This window comes from Chiloscyllium plagiosum, chromosome 37 (assembly GCF_004010195.1).
Source record: "Chiloscyllium plagiosum isolate BGI_BamShark_2017 chromosome 37, ASM401019v2, whole genome shotgun sequence".
Classification (NCBI taxonomy): Eukaryota; Metazoa; Chordata; class Chondrichthyes; order Orectolobiformes; family Hemiscylliidae; genus Chiloscyllium; species Chiloscyllium plagiosum.
The window spans coordinates 8,791,896-8,817,071 of NC_057746.1; the positions used below are offsets into that span (position 1 = coordinate 8,791,896).

Genomic DNA, 25,176 nt, shown 5'->3' on the forward strand with positions numbered 1-25,176 from the left:
GACCTATCACTTCCCCAGTTACCTTCCCCCAACCCCACCCCCCCCTCCCATTTATCTCTCAGCCCTGACCCACAAGACTCATTCCTGATGAAGGGCTTATGCCCGAAACGTCGATTCTCCTGCTCCTCGGATGCTGCCTGACCTGCTGTGCCTTTCCAGCACCACACTCTCGACACGGATTGTCTTATAAGCAAAGGCTAAACATTTTGGGACTCTACTCACTCGAGTTTAAAAGAATCAGAGGTAATCACTCTGAAACATAGAGTCTTGACAGTGTTGCACTTGTCAGACAGTGTACTTTAATTCTTATATCTAACAAAAAATCTACGAGTCGACTCTTAATAGTAATAAGCGATAATATTTCTTGATTTAATATTGAAATAACAAAATTCACTACAAACCAACGATTTGCACTATAAATCTAATCAACTATCTTGTTCTTTAACTTATTTATGGATGATCATCTACCACCACACTGGATCTTGACTTTGATCATTTGGTCTTTTCTCCCGCTGGTCCCAAGGGTGTCTTCTCTTCACGGTAGTTAGTCTTGAGATACTGCTCTGAGGGTGGTGTTGCGATTATTCTTATATTTAGAAGTCTTCGCGCCCTTTTGGGAGGGTCTCTGATGTCCACCAACAAATCGATCAGGGCTTGATCACCCTAATCGATCAGAAAACCAGCAGTTGACAAGTTGATGGCAGAGTGGTCCATGGGCATCCATTCCTAGAGGTGTTGGGAGCATGGAGGTCAGGTACCCTTTCCAAATAAGTGTGTGAGGCACGCCTTCGTCTGGTAAATAACTCAATGTTTCTGATTGTCCTGTGGATGGCATTCAGTTCAAATTCAAGTGCATTTTGTACTGTCTGCAGCTGCTGAGTCAATTGTATATTATCTGTCTGTGGCTGCAGCCTGTCTGGATTCTGCAGCTTGTTTATTTCAGTGCCTTTGAGCAGTCATGTTTAGCCACGGCTTGCCTCAGTTTCCCAGCATGCCTCATTTATTGTCCCTTTTATCATAAGTCCATCATTTTGAGTGGCCTATCCAGTCACAACAAGGTAAATGCTGAGAGGCTGTTTTCCCTCACACAAGAGTTTAGGACCACAGGGCATAGACTCAAAATAAAGACTCAATTTAAAACTGAGATGAGGAGGATTTTTTTTCTTCCAGAGGTTTGTGAGTCTTTGGAACTCCTTACCACAGAGACCTTGTGGCGGCAGAGCCCTAATGCATATGTATGACTGAGGTAGATAAATTCTTGGCATGTAGGCAATTCAAGGATTAAGCTGAAAAGATAGGGAAGGTCAACATGAGGCAGATCAGATCCGTCATCGTCCTGTTGGATGGAGGAGCAGGCTCAAGAGACCTCTTTGTGGTCTTAAAACTATGATCTTTGATATCTAATAGGGCAAGAACAATATATACACAGGAACCTACCAGCAGCAAGTTCCTATCCAAGCCACTCATGATCCTGAAATGAAATATATTGCAGTTCCTTCAGGGTCGAAATCATGAAACTCACTCCTTAATGAAACAGAATTGACTGCAGTTAATCAATACAGCAGCACACCCTGACTTTCTCAAGGGCAACTTTCTCTTGAGTCAGTGACACCAACAATTTGGGAAGATAAGTGGGTGGCATGGTGGCACAGTGGTTAGCACTGCTGCCTCGCAGTGCCAAGGACCTGGGTTCGATTCCTACCTCAGGCGACTGTGTGGAGTTTGCACGTTCTCCCCGTATCTGTGTGGGTTTCCTCCGGGTGCTCCGGTTTCCTCTCACAGTCCAAAAGATGTGCAGGTCAGGTGAATTGGCCACGCTAAATTGCCCGTAGTGGTAGGTAAAAGGGGTAAATGTAGGTGAATGAGTGGGTTGCGCTTCAGAGGGTCGGTGTGGACTTGTTGGGCCGAAGGGCCTGTTTCCACACTGTAAGTAATCTAATCTAATCTCGTGAAAGAATTTTTAAAAATGACGTGTTACATTTCTTGAACTAGATGAGAGGCTGCTGGCAAAGGTACATTAACTTGATATTCCAAGCAGTTTTGGTGGTCTCTCAAGGCCTGAGACAATCTATATCCCTATCCTGCCCCATCAAAGAATTTGAGACGAACTAATGGGCTGTGGTATTGAGCTAATTCCAGTGGGTTGTGGAACCTTGCTTTACTCCAGAATTTGAAGTATAATGTCTTGGCTGCTGTAACAATGTGTTTTGTTTCCATTTGATGGATCATTATAAAAAGTCTGCCTTCTCAGGCAAATACAAAGTTCTGCCACGAAGTACTGGAGCATTTTTGATAATTTTGTGTTCAATAACAATGAGCCAATTAGTATTCCAAAAACAGTGTATGAGAACTTAATTAACAGAATTCAAGTATGTATGTATTGAGGTGATTGGGAGCTGCATTCTGGAACAGCCACAGCCCACGTCCTACAGATAGACTCACAATTTCATGAAGGAGTGAATTCCAAGATTGTCACTCAGGATTCCTACGTTTCTGTTGCCCTTGTCCTTCTGAACAGAAGTGGTTGTGCGTTAGAAGGTGCTAACAATGGAGTTTTGGTGAATTCCCGTGCCTGCTATGTCCTGCCCAAGTACACCACATTATATGTGGCTGGATTGAATTCCATGTGCCATAGACTTTGGATCCCATAGAATTTTTTTCCTTTGCGAACAGTCTCCCATGTGGGACCTTGTCAAAAGCCAAGTAGATTATATCAAATGCATTGCCCTCATCCACACATCTAGTTATCTCTTCATTGAGTCATACAGCACAGAAACGGGCCCACCGGTCCAACACATCCTTGCTGACAGGTATCACAAACTTAACTGGCTCCATTTGCTTACATGTGCTTTGTTCCCCCTCAACCCTTCCTTTATGTGTACCTGTCCGAGTGTCTTAAATATTGTCATGTACCCACCTCTACTACTGCTACTGACAGCTCAGCTGTCTTTTAAATCTTTCCCCTTTCACATTGAACCTATGCCTGCCAGTTTTGGACTGCTCTGCCTTGGTTATTCACCTTATCTATGGCCCTCATGACTGTATAAATCTCAATAAAGTCAACCCTCAGCCTCCAAGGCTGCAGTGAGAACAGGTCCCAGCCTATCCAGCCATTCAAGTCCTGACAACTTCCTTGTAATTCTTTTTCTGCACCCTTTATAGTTTAACAACATTCTTTCCATAGCAGGGAGATCAGAATTGTACACAATATTTCAATCAAATTCTTCATAAGTGAACCTTCCTTCACATAATTATGACATTGATTATTCCCTGCCTGTTCAAGTGTGGATTAATTACTTCCCTGAGAATTGCTTTTGACAGTTTTCCTACTAATGAAGTTCAACTCAATGGCTTATAGTTTCTTGGATTGTCTCTTGCTCCCATCTTGAATAATGGCTCCACATGGTCTGTCCTTCAATCCTCTGGCATATTTCCTGTGGCCAAAGAGGATTTAAAAATTATTGCCCTGCTACTTCTCCCCTTGCCTCAACCAACAACATGAGATATACTTCAGTTGGTCCCATAGATGTATACTTTTAAGCCGGCCTGATCATAGATCACAGCACGGAAACAGGCCCTTTGATCCAACTCATCCATGCTGACCAGATATCCTAACCTAATCTAGGCCCATTTGCCAGCACTTGGGCCATATCCCTCTAAACCCTTCCGATTCGTATACCCATCCAGATGTCTTTTAAATGTTGTAATTGTACCAGCCTTCACCACATCCTCTGGTGTGAAAAAGTTGCCCCTTGGGACCCTTTTATATCTTTTCCCTCTCACCCTGAACCTATGCCCTCTAGGTCTGGACTCCCCCACCCAAGGGAAAAGACCTATTTATCCTATCCATGCCCCTCATGATTTTTTAAACCTCTATAAGGTCACCCCTCAGCCTCTGATGCTCCATGGAAAACAGCCCCAGCCTGTTCAGCTTCTTCCTATAGCTCAAATCCTCCAACCCTGACAACATGCTTGTAAATCTTTTCTGAATCCTTTCAAGTTTTACGACATCCTTCCAATAATAAAGAGACCAGAACTGCACACAATATTCCAAAATTGGTCCAACCAACATCCTGTACAGCTGCAACATGACCTCCCAACTCCTGTACTCAATGCTCTGACCAATGAGGGAAAGCATACCAAACGCTTTCTTCACTATCCTATCTAACTGCGACTTTCGAGGAACTATGAACTGGTACTCCAAGGTCTCTTTGTTCAGCAACACTCCCTAGGACCTTACCATTAAGTGTATAAGTCCTGCTCTGATTTTCTTTTTTCAAAATGCAGCACCTCGCATTTATCTAAATTAAACTCCATCTGCCACTTCTCAGCCCATTGGCCCATCTGATCAAGATCCCGTTGTACTGTTAGGTAGCTTTCTTCATTGTCCACATGCTTCCAATTTTGGTGTCATCTGCAAACTTACTGACTATACCTCCTATGGTCACATCCAAATCATTTATATAAATGATGAAAAGTAGTGGACCCCGCTCCGATCCTTGTGGCACTCTACTAGTCACAAGGCTCCAGTCTGAAAAACAACTCTCTGTCTTCTACCTTTGAACCAGTTCTGTATCCAAATGGCTAGTTCTCCCTGTATTCAATGAGATCTAACCTTGCTAACTGATCTCCCATGATGGACCGTGTTGAATGCCTTCCAGAAATCCACATCTGCACTGTTCTGCCCTCATCAATCCTTTTTGTTACTTCTTCACAAAACTCAATCAGGTTCGGGAGACATGATTTCCCACGCACAAAACAATGCTGATTTCCCTAATCAGACCGTGCCTTTCCAAATACATATAAATAGCTATCCCTCAGGATTCTCTCCAACAACTTGCTCATCACCGATGTCAGGCTCACCGGTCTATAGTTCCCTGGCTTTTCCTTACCACCCTTCTTAAACAGTGGCACCACATAACCCAACATCCAGTCTTCTGGCACCTCACCTGTGACTATCGATGATACAAGTATCTCAGCAAGGGCCCAGCAATCACTTCTCTAGCTTCCCACAGTGGTCTGTGGTATACCTGACCAGGTCCTGGGGATTTATCGACTTTTATGCTTTTCAAGACATCCAGCACCTCGTCCTCTGTAATATAGATTTTTTTCAAGATGCCACTATCTATTTCCCCACATTCTATATCTACTGTGTCCTTCACAGTAAACATTGATCCAAATAATCCCCCATCTGCTGTGGCTCCACGCATAGGCTGTCTTGCTGATCTTTAAGGGCCCTATTCTTTCCCGAGTTACCCTTTTGTCCTGAATGTATTTATAAAAACCCTTTGGATTCTCCTTAACCCTATTTGCTGAAGCTACCTCATGTCCCTTTTTTGCCCTCCTGGTTTCCCTCTTAAGTATACTCATACTGCCTTTATACTCTTCTGAGGATTCACTTGATCTCTCCTTTCTATGCCTGTCATATGCTTCCTTCTTTTTCTTAACTAAAACCTCAATTTCTTAATTCATCCATCTTTCCCTATACCTACCAGCCTTTCCTTTCACCCTAACAGGAATATTCTGTATCTGGACTCTCGTTATCACATTTTTGGAGGCTTCCAATTTTCCAGCTGTCCATTTACCTGCAAATATCTGCCCCAGTCAGCTTTTGAAAGTTCTTACCTAATACCAAAATTAGCCTTCCTCCTATTTAGAACTTCAACTTTTAGATCCAATCTATCCTTTTCCACCACTATTTTAAAACTAATAGAATTATGGTCACTGGCCTCAAAGTGCTCCCCCACTGATACCTCAGTCACCTGCTCTGCCTTATTTCCCACGTTTTGCACCTTCTCTGGTAGGTACAAATAAATACTGAATCAGAAAATTTTCTTGTACACACTTAATAAATTCCTCTCCATCTAAACCCTTACCACTATGGCAGTCCCAGTCTGTGTTTGGAAAGTTAAAATCTCCTGCCATAACCTCTCTATTATTCTTACAGATAACTGAAATCTCCTTCCAAATTTGTATCTCCATTTTCTGTCGACTACGAGGGGGTCTATAATACAATCCCAATAAGGTGACCATCCTTTTTTATTTCTCAGTTCCAGCCAAATAACTTCCCTGGATGTATTTCCAGGAATATTCTCCCTCAGCACAGCTGTAATACTATCCCTTACCAAAAATGCCACTCCCCCTCCTCTCTTGCCTCTCTTTCTGTCCTTCCTGTTGCATTTGTATCCTGGAGCATTAAGCTGCCAGTCCTGTCCATCCCTGAGCCATGTTTCTGTAATTGCTATGATATCCCAGTCCTATGTATCTAACTATGCCCTGAGTTCATCTACCTTTCCTGTTAGCCCTTTTGCATTGAAGTGAATGTAGTTTAGTTTATCAATCCTATCTTGTTCTCTGCTTTGTCCCTTCTGCCTTGACTGTTTGACTTGCTCCTTTTCCCAACTGTACCAGTCACAGATTGATCTCTTTCCTCACTATCACTCTTCTCTCTGGTGATGCTAACTTAAGAACATAAGAAATAGGAGCATGGTTGGCCGTCTGGCCCTTCGAGCCTGCTCCATCGATCTTTAAGTACATCATAGCCCAACTCCCTGACTACCATGACAAACTTCTCTCTCACTACTGAACAACATACACAAAGTGTTCATTTAGCATAACAATGGACTCTGGCTTCTCGCACACTTAATTCTGCTGCCTTAATAAACCCTATCCTTTCCCTAGTTCTCCTTTTTATTCTTAATAATTAATTACAAAATCTGAGGATTTATCTATATTTTACCTGCTATACTTCATGCAGGTCACTGTTTTGCTCTCCTCATTTCTTTTCAGAGTTTCCCTTTGCACATTCGATATTCCTCTTGCGTTTCTGTTGTTTGTAGTCCTTGGTAAATGCCGTAAGCCTCCCTTTTTTCTAGTTATCTGACTCTGTATATCCTTTAATACCCACAGTTCACAAGACTTGTTAGCTTTGACATTACTGGAACATGTTGACACTGTACTAATTCTAATTCCTTCTTGAGTGTGTCCCATTGTTCTGACAGACATTGACTTGAAATTCTAGACTGTCAGCCAACTGTGGGCAAATTGTCCTTGGTTTTATTAACCTGAGCCTTCCTCCAAATTAGACTGTTGATTTCAGGCCCGTTTCTACCCTTTTCTGTCGCTATCTTGAATCCATGTTTTCTGCAAAATGCTCCCCCCGCTGTTAATTTAAATATTTGCCTGACTCCATTCACCAAAAATAAGACCACTGCTGCCCCTGCACTCTTAGGGCCTTACACATTCAGATGTTAAAAGCTCTTCTGGATGTATTTTAAGCATTCTGCGTTGTCTGAACAGTTCACAACTTGACCACCTCGGTTAGTGTTGGAAAAGTTCAAGTCCTGTCCATTTGCTACCCTCTGTGTTTTAAGCTTCTCTGTAATTTTCCTGCATATTTTCCCTACAATTTCACTTGGGCTGTTGGGTACTATAATCCAGCATCAGCAATTTGCTTGTTCCTTTTGATTTTTGTATTCTACCCATGTGGCTTAGTTTGAGGAGACTTCATAGCTATCATTCCTCCTTAATGCTTCAGTAACTTCCCTGATCAATACAGAAAATCTCTTTATTTTTTCACCTTTCCCTGTCTCACCTGAAGATCCAATATGCTGGGCTATTGAGTTACCAATCCAGCCTTTCTTTGGTTCAATTGAATCTGTTAATTAATATAAAATTTGTAGGGCATTTCTGAGAAAGAAACCAAGAAGGCAAAGAGGGGATATAGGATAATATTGACTGGTAATCCAAGGAGATCTTACACGTATATAAAAGTAAGGGAGTAACCAGAGACAGGGTAAGACACCTTGAAGTTCAAGGAGTTCACCTTTTAGTTGAACCCCAGGAGATGAGAGAGATACTAAATGAATATTTCACACCAGATTTACAACGGAGAAATAAATGAATGCTGAAGAATGGAAGGAAATAATTTTTTTTATTTTAAAAACAGCTCACATTGCAGAAGAGGAAGTTGGAGGTCTTAGAGAATATAAATTTGTTAACTCTCAGGGACCCAATCGGATGTATCCTGGAATATAGTGGACAGTAAGGGAGGAAATTGCGAGACCCCTTGCAGAAATATTGCATCATCTATAACTATGAGTGAGGTGCCTAATGACCTAAGGGTGGCTAACGTTGTAGCTTTGTTCCAGAAAAAGTTGGAAGGAGAAACTGGAAAGCTATAATCTGTGAGTCTGACTTGGGTTGTGGGTAAATCATTGGAGTTGATTTCAAAGGATAGGATTTATGGTCATTTAGAGAGGCAAAGTTTCGCTTAGGAACAGTCAGCATGGTTTTGTGTGAGGAAAATCACGTCTCACAAACTTGATTGAGGTTTTTGAGGAAGTTATCAAAAACACTGATGATGGCAGGGATGTAGACATTGTTTACTTAGACTTTAGTAAAGCCTTTGACATGGTAGACAAATTGGTAAATTTAGGTCACATGGGATTGAGGGTGAGCTTGCCAATTGCATACATAATTGGCTGAATGGAAGGAGACAGAGAATAATGGTGGAGGGTTTGTTTTTGGACTGGAGGCCTGTCACCTACGGTGTTGCACAGGGACCAGTTCTGGGTTCTCTTGTTTGTAAATTTAGATGATTTTGTTGAGAAGACATGGTGAGTAAGTTTGCAAATGACAATTAAATTGTTTTCATAGTAGAGAAGGTTTTCTAAGGTGATGAAGGTATCTTGATGAAATGGGTCATTGGGTTGAAAAATAGCAGATAAAGTTCAATCTGGATAAATGCGAGATGCTGCATTTTGGTACAACAGGTAGTGATAGGACTTATACAATTAATGGTCAGTCATTGAGTAGTGGTGTAGAGGAGAGGGACCTACAGGTCTTTGATGTTTGCGTCACATATAGACAAGATGCTTAAAAGGGCATTTAGCATATTTGCCTTCATTGCTGAGTCCTTCGAGTGTGGGAGTTGTGAGATCATGTTGTACAAGACATTGGTATGGTCTCTTCTGGAATACTGTGACAAATTCTGTTCGCCCAGTTAGAGGAAGGATATTATTAAGCTGGAGAGGGTTCAGAAAATATTCATCAGGATGATGCTGAAAGTTTGAGTTACAAAGAAATTAGATTGGCTGGGACCTTTTTCACTCGAGTGCAAGAGGTTGAGAGGCGACCTTGTAGAAATTTATAAAATAATGAGTGGTCAAAATAAAATTAACGGAGCATGTCTTTTCCTGAGGATGGGTGATTCCAATACTAGCAAGCGCATTTTTAAACTGAGGGAAGACAGATTTGAAAAAAAGGACATGGTGGACAAAGAGGGTGGTTTGTGTGTGGAATGAGCTTCCTGAGGAAATGATGGATGTGAGCATAATTACAACATTTAAAAGATGTTTGGATAAGTACAAAAAGGTTTGTAGGGATATAGATCAGGAGCAGGCTGGTGGGATTAATTTAGTTCGGGATTGAACTCGGCATGGACTGGTGGGACTGAAGGGTCTGTTTCTGTGCTGGATGGCTCTACGACTCTGTCTTCATGATAGCAATGACATTGTGTTCCCATGTTTTAACTTGTGCCTTGTTCATCAGACTCCTTACATTATAATAAATACTATCCAACAATGCTAAACACTCTTGCACCTTAACTGAGTCGAAATGGGCAGTGCTAGAAAGCACAGCAGGTCAGGCAGCATTCTAGGAGCAGGAGAGTTGACGTTTCAGGCATAAGCCCTTTGTCAGGAAAGTGGAGGGGGAAGGGGGATGAAAGATAAATAGGAGGGTGGGGTTGGCACTGTGGAGGATGGTAGCTGGGAAGGCAATAGGTGGATGCACGTCATAGGTAATCTGATAGGTCGGTGGGATGGGTGGAGTGGGCAGGTGGGAAGGAAGATGGACAAGAGTGCGGTGCAGAGTTGGAGGGTTGGATCTGGGGTCCGTTGGGGGGAGGGATCATTTGGAAACTGGTGAAGTCGATGTTGATGCTGTATGATTGAAGGGACACAAGGTGGAAAATAAGGCATTCTTCCTCCGTTTGGTGGGTATCTTTGATTTGGCAGTGGAGGAGGCCAAGGACTTTGCATAACCTTGGGGGAGTGGGGGGAGCGGAGTTAGTGATTGGCTACAGGGCGATGGGGTTGTGTGGTATGTGTGCCCCAGAGATGTTCCCTGAAATGCTCTGTGAGTTGGCATTCTATCTCCCCGATGTCGAGGAGACCACATTGAGAGCAACAAATGCAGCAGACGAAGTGGATGGATGTGCGGGAAAATAAAGCCCACTGTCTCCCACAGCTACCTTGACTACATAACCTCCCATTCCCATTCCTGTAAAAACGTGATCCCTTATTCCCAATTCCTCCACCTACATGTATCTGCTCCTAGAAGGAGCAGTTCCACTCCTGGACATCCCAAATGTCCTCCTGTTTCAAGGACCGCAATTTCCCCTCCCACATGATCAAAATTGCACTCCAGGGTATCTCTTGCATTTCCCATACCTCCGCCCTTGAACCCACCCATCCCAATTGTAACAAGGATGAAATGTCCCAGTCCTGACCTTCAAACCCACAAATCTCTGGATACAGCTTATTATCTCTGCCATTTCTGCCACCTACACTCAGACCACACTACCAGAGATATATTTCCCTCCCCATCCCTATCAGCATTCCACAGAGATCATTCCCTCGTCAGGTCCACGCCGCCCCCCACCCCCAACCAACCACCGTCCACTCCCAGCACTTACCCTTGCTGCCGCAAGATGTGTAAAACCTGCACCCACACCTCCCCCCTCACGTCTATCCAAGGCCTTAAAGGATTATTTCAAATTTAGCAGAGATTTTCCTGCACATCCACCCACCTCATCGACTGCATCCATTGCTCTCAATGTGGTCTCCTCTACATCGGTGAGACAGAACGCCAACGCATGGAGCAGTTCAGGGAATATCTCTGGGATGCACACACCAAACGACCATGCCACCCTGTGGTCAACCACTTTCAATCCCCCTCCAACTCCCCCAAGGATGTGCAAATCCTGGGCCTCCTCCTCTGCCAAATCAAAGCCACCTACCACATGTCCCTGCAACCACACAGCATCAACATCGACTTCACCAGTTTCCAAATTTCCCCTTCTGTCACTTCATCCCAGATTCAACCCTCCAACCTGGCACTGCCCTCTTGCCCTGTATAATCTGTCCATCTTCCTTCTCACCCACCTGCTCCACCCTCCAACTGACCTATCACAATTACCTCCCACCTGCACCCAGCTATTGCCGTCCCAGCTACCTTCCCCCACTGCCACACTGCTGTTTATCTCTCAGCCCCCTCCCCCTCCATATTGCTGATGAAGGGCTGATGCCCGAAACATCAATTCTCCAGCTCCTCAGATGCTGCCTGACCTGCTGTGCTTTTCCAGCACCACACTCTTGACCTGATCTCCATCATCTGCTGTCCTCACTTTCTCCGAGTTGCACCTTAAGTCGCCAATAATTTTTATGCCTTCTGGACTCCCTTATTGTCTGTTCTAACTTTGGCATTTCATTTCTCCTTGTTGGACCTTTGTCTAGATTCCATCCCCCATCAAATTATCATATATATTTGAGCAATAGTCAAATTTTTCTCACTACTTTTTAAGCTTAAATATTACGGGGTCGACTATTACATGGATACTATTTTTCAGGGGCTGAAGTTCATGCCTGTCAAAAATTCAGACCGTATCATTAACAGAAGCCCAACTGATGTCTAAATGAATAAAGGGGAAAAAAAACCCCCAAATTATAGGAATTCTGAAAACCTGGAGAAGAACACAACAGCCAGTGGACTGGAAGAGCGGGAGGAAGCAGAACAACCAGCAAACTGGAATACTGGGGCGGAAGTGATGGTCGGCACACTGACTCATAAACGTTGATCTATTATCTGTGAGGAACTAGGGTCAACATTTACACAAGGTATATGGAAAATTCCAGGGTATTTGACCGAAACTAAGTGAGTTGACCTTTACATGAGATTGACTATTACTCAAGTACATACGGTAGTTTAAACTCCATCAGATCGAGCAAACCTCCCTGCAAGGAATTTGGCCCCATTCCAGTTCAGGTGCAAACTCATCCATGTTGTACATGTTGCACCAGAATGGTGCTAATATCTCATAAATCTAAAGGTCTCCCTCCCGTACCTTCTCTCCAGTCATGCATTCACCTTGGCTAACCTACTCACTCACATGTGGCACCCAACATAATCTAAAGATTGCTACCTTTTGAGTTCTATTCTTTAATCAATTTCCTGATTCCATAAATTGTACGGGCAGGATTTCTTCCTTTTTTCTACCTCAATTATTGGTACCAATATGTACCATGATCTCTTTTAATTTGTCCTCTCCCTTCAGAATAAACTTCAAGTGTTGAGTGACATCCCTGACCCTGGCATATATCATGCCAGAAATTCGTTATTGGCCTCAGAAATGCCTATCTGTTCCCTTCACAATGGAAACATTGTATATTGATGTTCCTCTTCTTCCCTCTTGTTCACTCATTGTACAATATGGTAGGCTCCTGCTGATGTTCTCTGTACAGCCATATCCACCAGCAGAATGCAAAACAGATATCTGCTGGAAAGGGGATGGCCACAGAGGATTCCTGCATAGCCTGTGTCTATGTGTCTCTACTGTGTCTCATGATTATCCATGTCCTATCAGCTTGATCATTCTTCACCTGGGTTGTGACCGCCTCACTGTATGTGCAATCTCATTTCTGTCTTAAAGTTTTTAACTTTCTTTCTGGTTTGAACATGTTTTGTTATTTTTACACTTGACATAGGCGGTTTACATTGATAGATGGAAGAAATGTATAACTCTCCATCTTGAGCTGCCCGAGGAAGTGATGGAGGCTGGTACAATTGCAACATTTAAGAGGCATTTGGATGGGAATATGAATAGGAAGGGTTTGGAGGGATATGGGCCGGGTGCTGGCAGGTGAAACTAACTGGTCGGCATGGACAGGTTGGACCGAAGGGTCGGTTTCCATGCTGTACATCTGTATGACTCTCAAACTCTAATATTATGTTTTGGATCTTTAGGTATAAAATGCACTGTGGCATACAGTGCTCCTGAAATGAATGCTATGATCTCCAAGATCTGCAACAGTGAAGTTTGCGTTTGTGCTGAAGGTACGTTCTATGCACAATATTAGGCTGCGACAATAAGTTATTCATTAGATTAAATCATCCTTTCCTTTTCTCTGACTGTGTTTTATTTGAGAATTCCATGAAGGCCATATAGTTGACATTTGCTTCAAAGGTATCCTTGCAGTAATCCTGCAGTGCAGGCACATGTGCTTAAAGGGCCAGGAGCTTCAGTCCATTAAAGGTTCATCGATGAAGTTGATTCAGAATGTTAGCTCAGATGATATGACTAACACTATATTATTCTGCATTCTAGATGGGTGAGTCGTGCGGTTTGATAAATTGATAAGGAAGAAACATGCATATGTTCTATCTTTGCATATTTAAAATTGCACTTAGGGTTTGGTAGTAAGGTAGTAGCATGCAGGTGACAAAATCTTAATAAAAGACCATTGTCTCCTACATTACAATTCATTATATTTACACAATGAAGTGAATCAATTTGAAATGAAATGTATAAATTCAGTTAATTTGAACAGTTCACGTCTTTTTTTCTTTTAATACAGAACAGTACAGCAGCCCTTCAGCCCTTGATTTTGAGTTGATCTTTTATCCTACTCCCAAAACTAACCACAGACCATTCATTTTACTCTCATCCATGTGCCTGTCCAAGGGTCGCTTAAATGTCCCTACTACCACTGTTGCGAAAGTGAGGACTGCAGATGCTGGAGATTAGAATCAAGAGTGTGGTGCTAGAAAAGCACAGCAGGTTAGGCATATCCGAGGAGCAGGAAAATCAACACTTCGGGCAAAAGCCCTTCATCAGGAACTTCCAGCACTACACTCAACTCTACTACCGCCATTGGCAGTGCATTCCACACACCCACCTCTCTCTGTGTAAAGAACTGACCTCTGACATCTCCCCTAAACCTTTGACCGAAACCTTAAAATTATGCCCTTTGTGACAGCCATTTCTGCCCTGGGAAAATGTCTCTGACTATTCACTCTATCGATGCCTCTCATCATCTTGTACACCTCTGTCAAGTTGCCTCTCACCCTTCTTCACTCTAAGGAGAGAAGCCTCAGCTCCCTCAACCTTTCTTCATTAGACATGCCTTCCAGTCCAGGTAGCTTCCTGGTTAATCTCCTCTGCACCATATCTGAAGCTTGCACATCCTTCCTTTAATAAGGTGATCAGAATTGAACACAATATTCCAGGTGTCGTCTAACCAGGGCTTTTATAGAGCTGCATCATAACCTCACAGCTCTTAAACTCTATCCCTCTGATAATGAAAACCAACAGACCATTCGCCTTCTTAACAACCCTATCAACTTGGGTCCCAACTTTGAAGGATCTTTGGATATAGACCCCAAAGTCCCTCTGTTACTCCAAACAGCCAAGAATCCTGCCTTTAACCCTGTATTCTGCATTTGAATTCAACCTTCCAAAGTGAATCGCTTCACACTTTTCCAGGTTGAACTCCATCTGCCACTTATCACCCAGTTCTGGATCCTGTCAACATCCAGTTGCAAACTACACCAGCCCTCCACACCATCCACCACTCCACCAACCTTCATGTCATTGGAAAATTTACTAACCCACCCTTCCACTTCCTCATCCAAGTCAATTATAAAAATAAGAAAGAGTAGAGATCTGAGAACAGATCCCTGCGGAACACAACTAGTCACTGAGCTGCAGGCTGATATATAGTTGACAGTAATGAAATATCAGTAATTTATCAATATTTGTGCCCATCTCTCATATTTCCAAATACGTAGAAATGACACTAGATTATGTGTAAAGTTATTAGCATTTATCCAATTATCACCTTTTTTCTCTCTCTCTCTTTTTCTGCCTGTTTCTACGGTATTGGTTCTTTCTAATCTACCACACTAACAATCAATTGACCGACCTGTTAATACCTATCCGTCAACACTGGAACCTTATTCAATTTTTCAACTATTATCATAATGAATCATATTTTCAGTAATTGTAGCATTTCATTCATCTATTACATCCAAGAAACATACAATGGTCTGCCTGTCCGTCTGTCTGGATTGTTAGAAACGTTTGTGCATCTGTTTGTAAGCATTGTCACGTTATTCATTGTGAGTTAAATTGTTTGTCTTTAACACACTGCATAACAGGTTCCTGTCCTCAACTTAAACACGTCTTGTCCACTGAGGTGAATGGATCAGCTCGGGTAGAATTTGCCTGCTACAGCCCAATTGTGGATTACGGTATGTAATGCTTATCACAAAGCTCGCTTGTCTCCTGCTAGTAAAGGAACAATGATAAGCTCAACTTTCTGACAGTGAGGTTCTGACAAGGACTCAGGTTCGATTTAGCCTCAGGTGACTGTCCATGTGGGGTTTGCACATTCTCCCTGTGTCTGCTTGGGTTTCCTCTGGGTGCTCCGGTTTCCTCCCACATTCCAAAGATGTGCAGGCTAGGTGAATTGGCCACGCTAAGTTGCCCATAGTGCTCACGGATGTGTAGGTTAGGGGCATTATTCAGGGGAAATGTAAAGTAATACCATAGGATTGCGAGTCAGGGTGAGATACTCTTTGAGAATTGGTGTGGACTTGTTGGGCCAAATGGCCTGTTTCCACACTGTCGGGATTCAATGAATCAGCAGTATCTTTTTCTTTCTCCCATGGGTTGGTGTACATTTAGTTTGATATCAAAGGTGCATTTGGGCGGAATGCGTGACAGTAAATGAGGAGGAAGTCACATGATGATATTCTCATGCATTGGCCACAGTATTGGTTGAATTTTCTGAAATCGTCCAGAGCTATGTTTCAACAACAGGGAGGTTGACATGGAAAGGGAATGTTACATTGGCTGACTTGGTGGGGAGGAGGTGGTTGAGTCATGTGACAGAGCTCAGGATTAGTGTGCTCATCTTACAGACAAATGTGAGAGGATGCATTTTGGAAGTTAGACAGTTAATGACAGAATGGTTAGGAGTATTGATGTGCAGAGGATTCTGGGTGTCCAGGTCCACAGATCACTGAAGGTGGCTGTGCAGGTAAATAAGGTTGCAAAAAGGATCCATGGCAAGGACCATTGAATATAGACACGTTCTGCTGAAGTTTTATCGAACTTTAGTTGAGTCGCACTTGAAATATTGCATACAGTTCTGGTCACCACATGATGTGGATGCTTTGAAGAGGGTACAGAAAAGGTTTACAGAGGATACAGAAAATGGTGTTCCCGGTATGGGGGATTTTAGCTGGGAAGAAAGGTTGAATGGACTGAGTTTGTTTTCATTGGAATGCAGGAAGTTGAGGGACGACCTGACAGGAGTTTATAAGGTTGTGAATGCCATGGAGAGAGTGAAACATATCAGGTTTCTTTTCCCACAATGGAGAGGTCAACTACGAGGGGACACTGATTCTAGGTGTGAGGGGGGAACGTTGAAAAGTGATGTGTGAGGGAAGGCTTTCACTCAAGGAGTGATGAGTGCCTGGAGTACATTGTCAGAGGAGATGGTGGAAGCAGATACAACAGTATTCAAGAACTACCTGGATGAATACATGATAGGCAGGGTAAAGAGGGGTCTGGATATTGTAAGTGAAGACAGTTTTTACATGGAAGGGCCGAAGGGTCTGTTCCTTGTTCTTAGTTGTCTTCTGTAGCTAGTGGTAAAATAACACTCCATGAGGAAAATCTGGAATTCCAGATAAATCCAGTTGGCATGCATGATGCATTACCTCCAGTGGCCAAAGCAGTTGCAAATAGCCATCAAACATCCCAGGAAATCCACCCCAACGACTGCTATAAAATGGCAATATTCTTGACAATATACTTTTTCACTTGGAAATTGTTAAATCTGAGAACCCGAATGGGGGAAAGAAAGGTCACGCCATGAAATTACAGAAAAGGCAGCAAGTTATTGGGAGCGGAATACATTTTGTTTTGTTGACGTTTTGTCTTTATTGGTGCTTATTCTAAATAACAGGTAATCCAAACCATTCTCCATTTAAAAGCCATAAAGTGAGGTTTGTTTAGCATATTTTTGATACTACAAGAGAGGAAGTGTGGGTACATTTCATTTTTAAGTAAAGTTGATTAGTGTTGGTATATTTAATAAATGTATTCAGTTTTAACTAATGCAGTTTATTGGCAATAGAAAGTTCATTACCTAACAGAAAGAACAACAGAAATGCTGCTTTAATCTCCAAAGAGTACTTTCTGTGCAATGTGGGAAGTCCAGTCAGTATATTGTGTCTTGGAGAACTACAGGTGCAGGAAGGATTCTCAATAATGGCAGCTGAGGTCCATGTTTAATATATTGAGCAGGAGCTGGTACCAGTTGATGCACTTGTGAACAGTGAGGTACACTGGAGTAAAAACATCACACTATCGCAGTGAAACAGTGAGGTATATTGGAGTAGCCACAGTGCACTTTCAGCTTCAACTAGCTTTAATACTGAAATTGATCAGAGTAATTGCTCCCTCTGTTGAGTCTGGCCAAACCTCAGTCGATGCCTGTATTTACAGCTCATTTATGTAGGGAAGTTCAAAGACGTCTTTAATTAGAAAATTACTTGAATCAAAAGTTATCCAGATAGTTGAGAATTCTATTTTGTATTTGCCTTCCTTATGCCAGGGCCAAGTGTTATCGCACAGAGGCCAGCCAACCAAATCAAATGGGCTTTCCTATCCTGTATTCATTTTTCACAGTAAAATCAAAATGCTCAATGACCCTCCAAATTCACCCAAGCAGTTCCTAACATTCTGTTTCACGAACACCAGATTTTACAAATAATCGATGGAGACATTGGGTTTATAGCTCAAACAAAATGTTTAACAATTTGTTGATAATGCAATACCTGTAGCCAAGAAAGTTTAAACCACAGGGGAATCTAATTAATGTTTAAGATTTAAATGTGATTTGGAGGAGCTTGTAGTTACAAATAAACCTGATGTTGTGTGATTTTTAACTTTGTCCACCCCAGTCCAACAGCAGCACCTCCACCTCAAAATCTTGTGCATCTCAACATTATCAATCTCAATCTCCTCTGCTGTAAGGGAAACAATCCCAGTTTGTCCAATTCTTCTTCATAACTGAGACTCTCCAGCCTCAACAACATCCTGAAAACTCTCCTTTTGCAACCTCTCCAGTGCAATCACATCCCTTCTCTCATGTAGATTCCAGAACTGCACACAGTACTTTAGCGGCTGCCTAACTAACGTTTTACACATTTCCAATGTACTCCCTGTCGTTAAACTCTATACATTGGCTAATAAAGGCGAGTGTACAAAATGCATTCTGAACCAATTTATCCACCTCTCCTTAAGGAACAGATACCTTAAAGGACTCGTATAGATTAAGACCAAGATTCTTCTGATTTTCTGACCTTCCTAGCCTTTGACTGTTCATCATGTACACCATTGCCCATTTATATCCTCCTCCTATATTCCAAGGCTTTCCTCCTCACTGTTTACCATGTCACCAATATTTGCATCCTCTAAGAACTTTTTCATTAAATCTCTTACATTCATGTCTAAATCTTTTACTTTGTTCGTAAACAGCAGAGGCCTGTGGGACCCAAACGGTCAAAGAATTCCAATCAGAAAAGCACCTCTCAACCATTGCCTGCTACTTCCTAGCCATTTGTTAATCCATTTGCCAAGTTGCCTTGGATCCCTTGTGCTCTTACCATTGCTATCAGATTGCCATGCAAGACCTTTATCAAGAGAAACTTACACAATAATTATAGGGCAGTGAACGAGCACGTGGCCGTAAGCATCGTGCAGAGGAAAGATCTTTGTTCCCCAGAACATTTGGAAATACTTTTGGCTAAAATTGATCTATACAAGCTGCAATATTTTGGTAAAAGTGAGAGCGGAACTGAATTCCTTGCTGGACAATTCGCTGGGACTGTTGGGGAATGCAGAATCGAACTTACATAGAGTCTGAGAACAGCAGTTAATGACAGAGGTTGTTGCAACATGCACAAAATATATTGAGATAAAGAGTGCAAGATCAAGATACAGTAAATTATTAAACAGTTTACCAGTAAAGGAAGAAGTAAGAATACCCAATGTAATATGAATCAATACTCATTATTTTCAAATTTATTAGTAAGACTGGTGCCACATGACCATGGGCAAATGCAAACATTTTGTCTGAACAAAACCTGTCCCATAGAAGGCAGCACTGCAAATTAATCATCCATGGATACAAAATTATGGAATCCCTGCAGTGTGGAAGCAGATCATTCAGTCCATCGAGTCCAAACCGACCCTCCAAAGACCATTCCACCCAGACTCTCACCCCTACCCTAATCCTTTCACACAGATGATCCCTGAAATGGTGGACCTAACATATGACGAATGGCTGAGGATCCTGGGATTATATTTGTTTGAGTTTAGAAGATTGAGGGGAGATCTAATAGAAACTTACAAGATAATGCATGGCTTAGAAAGGGTGGATGCTGGGAAATTGTTTCCGCCAGGTGGGGATACTAGGACTCGTGGGCACAGCCTTAGAATTGGAGGGGGTCAATTTAGAATGGAAATGAGGAGATATTTCTTCAGCCAGAGAGTGCTGGGCCTGTGGAATTCACTGCCATGGAGCACAGTGGAGGCCGGGACGTTAAATGTCTTCAAGGCAGAGATTGATAAATTCTGAATCTCGCAAGGAATTAAGGGATACAGGGAGAGTGTGGGTAAGTGGAGTTGAAATGCCCATCAGCCATGATTGAATAGCGGAGTGGGTTCGATAGGCCGAATGGTCTTATTTCCATTCCTGTTTCTAATGGTCTTATGGTCTTATCCCTGTAACCCTGAATTTCCCATGGCTAATCCACCTAGCCTGCACATCCTTTGACAATATAGGCAATTTTATCATGGCTAATCAACTTAATCTGCACACCTTTCAACAGTGGGAGGAAACTGGAGCACCCGGATGAAACTCACACAAACTCAGGGAGAATGTGCAACTCCATACAGACAGTCGCCCGAGGCTGGAATCAAACCAGGGTCCCTGGCGCTGTGAAGCAGTAGTGCTAACCACTGAGCAGCGGCAATGTTCAAGAGCAATTGGAAAGCCAGCACAGCAGCAAGAGCAGTGGTGTAGATATTGGTGGCAAAATACTGCTGGAGATAAAGAACACCGCAGCATGATGAGCGGCAAAATCAATTTTGTAAGAAAAAGAACCATACGCAAATGCATACCCCACCGCATATATAGTCCACCAACAGTGGGTAGAAGGTCAAACTTGTATTTAAAACAAAACCACGCAATATTATTTGAGTAGTAATAATAGGCAAGTTTAATTTAAAATATATTCTGGGAGGTTATAGCACATATGGCAGAGAGGGGCAAGCTTCCTTAATGTGTGCTTCGGATAGTTTCCATCGCAATATGTTTCCATTTCAACGACAGTGTAGGGACTTGTTTATTGGAAATGGATCATTGAGATGCTGAACAAATCACGTTTGTACAAGAAAATACAGGAATGCATTGATCGTTACGTGGATTAAGTTGTCTTAATAAAGGATAATGAACAAACAATACTGAAAAGAATAAGAATACAGTTTTAATTGGATTACATTGTTACTGTTCCAAAAGCTTGGCCTCAAATGCTGAGAGAGAATATCTGAAAAATCAAATAACCTTATACAAGTGATCATGCATGAAATGCATTTTGGAGGGAAAAAGTGGGGACTGCAGATACTGGAGATCAGAGTCGAGAGCGTTGTGCTGGAAAAGCACAGCAGGTCAGGCAGCATCCGAGGAGCAGGAGAATTGATGTTTTGAGCATTAACCCTTCCTCAGGAATGAGGCTGGTGGTGGACTATATACTAAGTGTAGTATGCATTTATATCTGGTTCGTTCTCAGACCTTTTACAAAGTTGATTTTGCCCTCAACATGCTGTGGTGTTCTTTATCTCCAGCCTCATTCATGTTGTAGGGCTGATATCCGAAATGTCGATTCTCCTGCTTCTCGGATGCTGCCTGACCTGCTGTGCTTTTCCAGCACCACACTCTCGACATTAAATGCATTTTGTAGAGTAGCAGAGATGTAGAAAGAAAAGAGCAGGGTGGCACGATGGCTAGCACTGCTGCCTCACAGTGCCAGAGACCCGGGTTCAAATCCCGCCTCTGGCAACTGTCTGTGTGGAGTTTGCACATTCTCCCTGTGTGTGCGTGGGTTTTCTCTGGGTGCTCCGGTTTCCTCCCACAGTCTAAAGATGTGCAGGTTAGATCAATTGGCCATGCTAAGTTGCCCGTAGTGTTAGGTGTAGGGGTAAACGTAAGGGAATGGGTCTGGGTGGGTTGCTGTTCGGAGGGTCGGTGTGGACTTGTTGGGCCGAAGGGCCTGTTTCCACACTGTAAGTAATCTAATCTCCCTGGAAAATGTAATGTAGAGACTATAATGAACAAAAAAAAAGGACTGAAGTGTGATGTACTGTGAAAGATCAAACTGAGAGCAAGGCAAGATAAAAGGTTGATGGCAAAAATGAAGAGGAAAATAAAAGTTGTCATTAGAAAAGGAACTCACAGCTAAAATGGAATCCTACAGTCATCTGCAAGCACATCAATATCAAAAGGACGACTAAATTAGTAGAATAGTGAGTACGATGCAGAGAAAAGACTTTTGAAGTTAATGGAAATAGTTGATTTAGAAAATGACTGGCTTGTGTCAGTGCTTATCAATACAGAAAATCATGCCAGCCCATCGTGAAAAGAAAACTAATTCAGACTCTCTAAAGGTTGTACATTTTAAAGGAGATGATACTCAAAAGACAGTCTGGGCTTTTAGATTAGATTAGATTAGATTACTTACAGTGTGGAAACAGGCCCTTCGGCCCAACAAGTCCACACCGCCCCGCCGAAGCGCAACCCACCCAGACCCCTACATTTATCCCTTACCTAACACTACAGGCAATTTAGCATGGCCAATTCACCTGACCTGCACATCTTTGGACTGTGGGAGGAAACCGGAGCACCCGGAGGAAACCCACGCAGACACGGGGAGAACGTGCAAACTCCACACAGTCAGTCGCCTGAGGCGGGAATTGAACCCTGGTCTCTGGCGCTGCGAGGCAGCAGTGCTAACCACTGTGCCACCGTGCCGCCCACAGTTGAGCAGACACCAGAAACACAGGTAATGTTGCCAGTGTACCGAGGGAAGTGAGAGTTGAAAGTACGGACCCACCGACCGTAATTTTTCAAGACTTTTTAGATTTGGTTGTGACACTAGAAAAATACAGGTACTTTCAGAACAGCTAGCTTTAGTAGTGGGCGAACTTCTGTAAATAATGATTTAGGAAAACATTACTAACCAATAGGGAAAGTGCACGTTAATTAAGTGAATTCAACATAGAGCTATCAAAGGTGTAAATAATTGCTGGAGATTTACAGACGATCACAAAGTGGATTAATGGGCAATGTTACTGATGCTGCACATTGGACTTTCTAAATGGATATAATACATTAGAACTGTGAAAAATTGCAGTTTATGGACAAAGGGAACAGTAGAAACATGCAGAAAAATGCCTGAGATTGTAAACAAAATGTTAATTGGACTGTTGCAACGAGATAAATGTTTGCAGTGGATTTCTTCAGGAGGATGGCATCAGCTCCCTTGTTCTACCTGATTTACATATTAAAGACTTAACCCTTTTATGGCACATGACTTCATGTCAATAATTGAGATGAAAGGTGGCTTGGAGACCTGATCTTGAAAAGGATCCACAGTGGTTGAATCAATTGGCAGGCAGGTGGCAGATGAAATTAATACAGTGATGTGTGAGATGTTGCATTTTTGAAGAAATAATGGAGGATAAAGTTAAAAAAAAGAGCTGATGCAATTCTAAAGGGGTTACAAGAGCATGATGACCTGGAGGTATGTGTGTATAAGACACTGAAGGTGGTTCAATAGATTTGTGGAATGTGCAATGAAGCATTCAGTATCCTGCGTTTTATTGACGAAGACATAGATTTCAAATGGAAGGCTGTTTTCTAAAATCTCTATGAAAAATTGGTATAGCCTCAACTGGAGTATTAGATTCATTTCTGTGTGCCATGCTTGAGGAAAGTTTAAATAAGATTTTAGAGTTACTTTCACATTATTAGATATCTGGACAGAGTTAGTGGGGTTGCGATTGATGCACATACTGAATTTACCATGAATTTTGGGAAACAGATTTGAGTACATGGAAAACAAAATACTGGAATCATGAAGATTTTCACTTGGGGAGTTGGTAATTTTTAATATGTGCTGTCTCAGAATCTGGTAGAAACAAATTTAGAATATAGAATATAGAACGTTACAGCGCAGTACAGGCCCCTCGACCCTTGATGTTGCGTCAACCTGTGAAATTAATATGATGCCCATCTAACCTTCACTGCTCTATTATTAACCATGTGTATGTCCAGTGCCCTTTTAAATGCCCTTAACATCGCAGAGTCTACTACTGTTGCAGGCAGTGGTGCTGGAAGAGCACAGCAATTCAGGCAGCATCCGAGGACAGGCAAAATCGGCTTTTGCTCGAAACGTCGATTTTGCCTGTCCTCCGATGCTGCATGAACTGCTGTGCTCTTCCAGCACCACTGATCCAGAATCTGGTTCCCAGCATCTGCAGTCATTGTTTTTACCTTACTGTTGCAGGCAGGCCATTCCACACCCCTACTACTCTCTGACTAAAGAAACTACTCCTGATATCTGTCTTAAACCTATCACCCTTTTTTAAAGTTGTGTCCCCTCATGCTAGCCATCACCATCTGAGGAAAAAGGCTCTCACTGTCCACCCTATCGAACCTTCTAATTATCTTAAATGTCTCGATTAAGTCACCTCTCAACCTTCTTCTCGCCAACAAAAACAGCCTCAGTTCCCTCAGCCTTTCCTCATAAGACCTCCCTTCCATACCAGGTAACACCCTAGTAAATCTCCTCTGAAACCTTTCCAAAGCTTCCACTTCCTCCCTATAACTGTACACAATACTCCAGGTGTGGCCTTACCAGTGTCTTATACAGCTAAAGCATGACCTCGTGGCTCTGAAACTCAATCCCCCTACCAATAGATGCCAACACACCATATTCCTTCTGAACAACCCTATCAACTTGAGTAGCAACTTTCAGGGACTTATGCACCTGGACACTGAGATCTCTCTATTCATCTACACTACCACTTCCACACTGTATCTAATCTAATCTAATCTAATTTTACCATTAGCCCAGTACTCTGCATTCCTGTTACTTCTTCCAAAGTGAACTATCTCACACTTTTCCTCATTAAACTCCATTTGTCAATTCTCAGCCCAGCTCTGCATTTTAATCTATGTCCCTGTGTAAACCACAACATCCTTTGGCATTATCCACAACTGTGTGTACCTTTGTGTCATCCACAAATTTACTGACCCATCCTTCTACACCCACAGCCAGATCATTTATAAAAATGACAAACAACAGTGGACTGAAACTGATCCTTGCGGCACACCACTGGTAACTGAGTTCCAGGTTAAACATTTCCCATTAACCACCAACCTCTGTCTTCTTTCAGTCAACCAATTTCTGATCCAAAGTGTTATATTGCCTTCAATCCCAAAACTCTGTATTTTGTGCAATGGCCTACCATGTGGTGGAACCTTATCAAATGCCTTACTTAAGTCCTTATACACCACATCAACTGTTTTACCTTCATCCACCTGTTTTGTCAACTTCTCAAAGAAATCAATAAGGTTAGTGAGGCACGACCTACCCTTCATAAAACCGTGTTGACTATCCCTAATCAAATGATTCCTTTCTAGATGATTGTAAATCCTGTCTCTAATAACCTTTTCCAACGCCTTACCCACACCAAAGTAAGGCTCACTGGCCTATAATTACCAGAGTTGTCCCGATTCCCCTTCTTAAACAAGGGAACAACATTTGCTATCCTACAGCCTTTCAGCACTAATCCTGTCGACGATGACATAAAGATCAAAGCCAAAGGCTCTGCAATCTCCTCCCTGGCTTTCCAGAGAATCCAAGGATAAATCCCACCCAGCCCTGGGGTCTTATCTATTTTCAGATCTTACAAAATTGCTAAACCCTCCTCTTTGTCGAGCACAATCCCATCTAATCTTGTAGCCTTTATCTCCG

At 42.4% G+C, this 25,176-nt stretch overlaps 1 protein-coding gene across 1 annotated transcript in view; it reads left to right on the forward strand.

Annotated features, from left to right (window-relative positions):
* The window catches only part of LOC122541280 (complement C4-like), a 65,125-nt gene that overhangs the window by 31,908 nt on the left and 8,041 nt on the right, over positions 1 to 25,176 (forward strand). The window contains exons 9-10 of the mRNA XM_043677904.1: positions 13,027 to 13,116; positions 15,220 to 15,312. Coding sequence (XP_043533839.1) covers positions 13,027 to 13,116; positions 15,220 to 15,312 — 183 coding nt within the window. The remainder of the gene's footprint in view (positions 1 to 13,026; positions 13,117 to 15,219; positions 15,313 to 25,176) is intronic.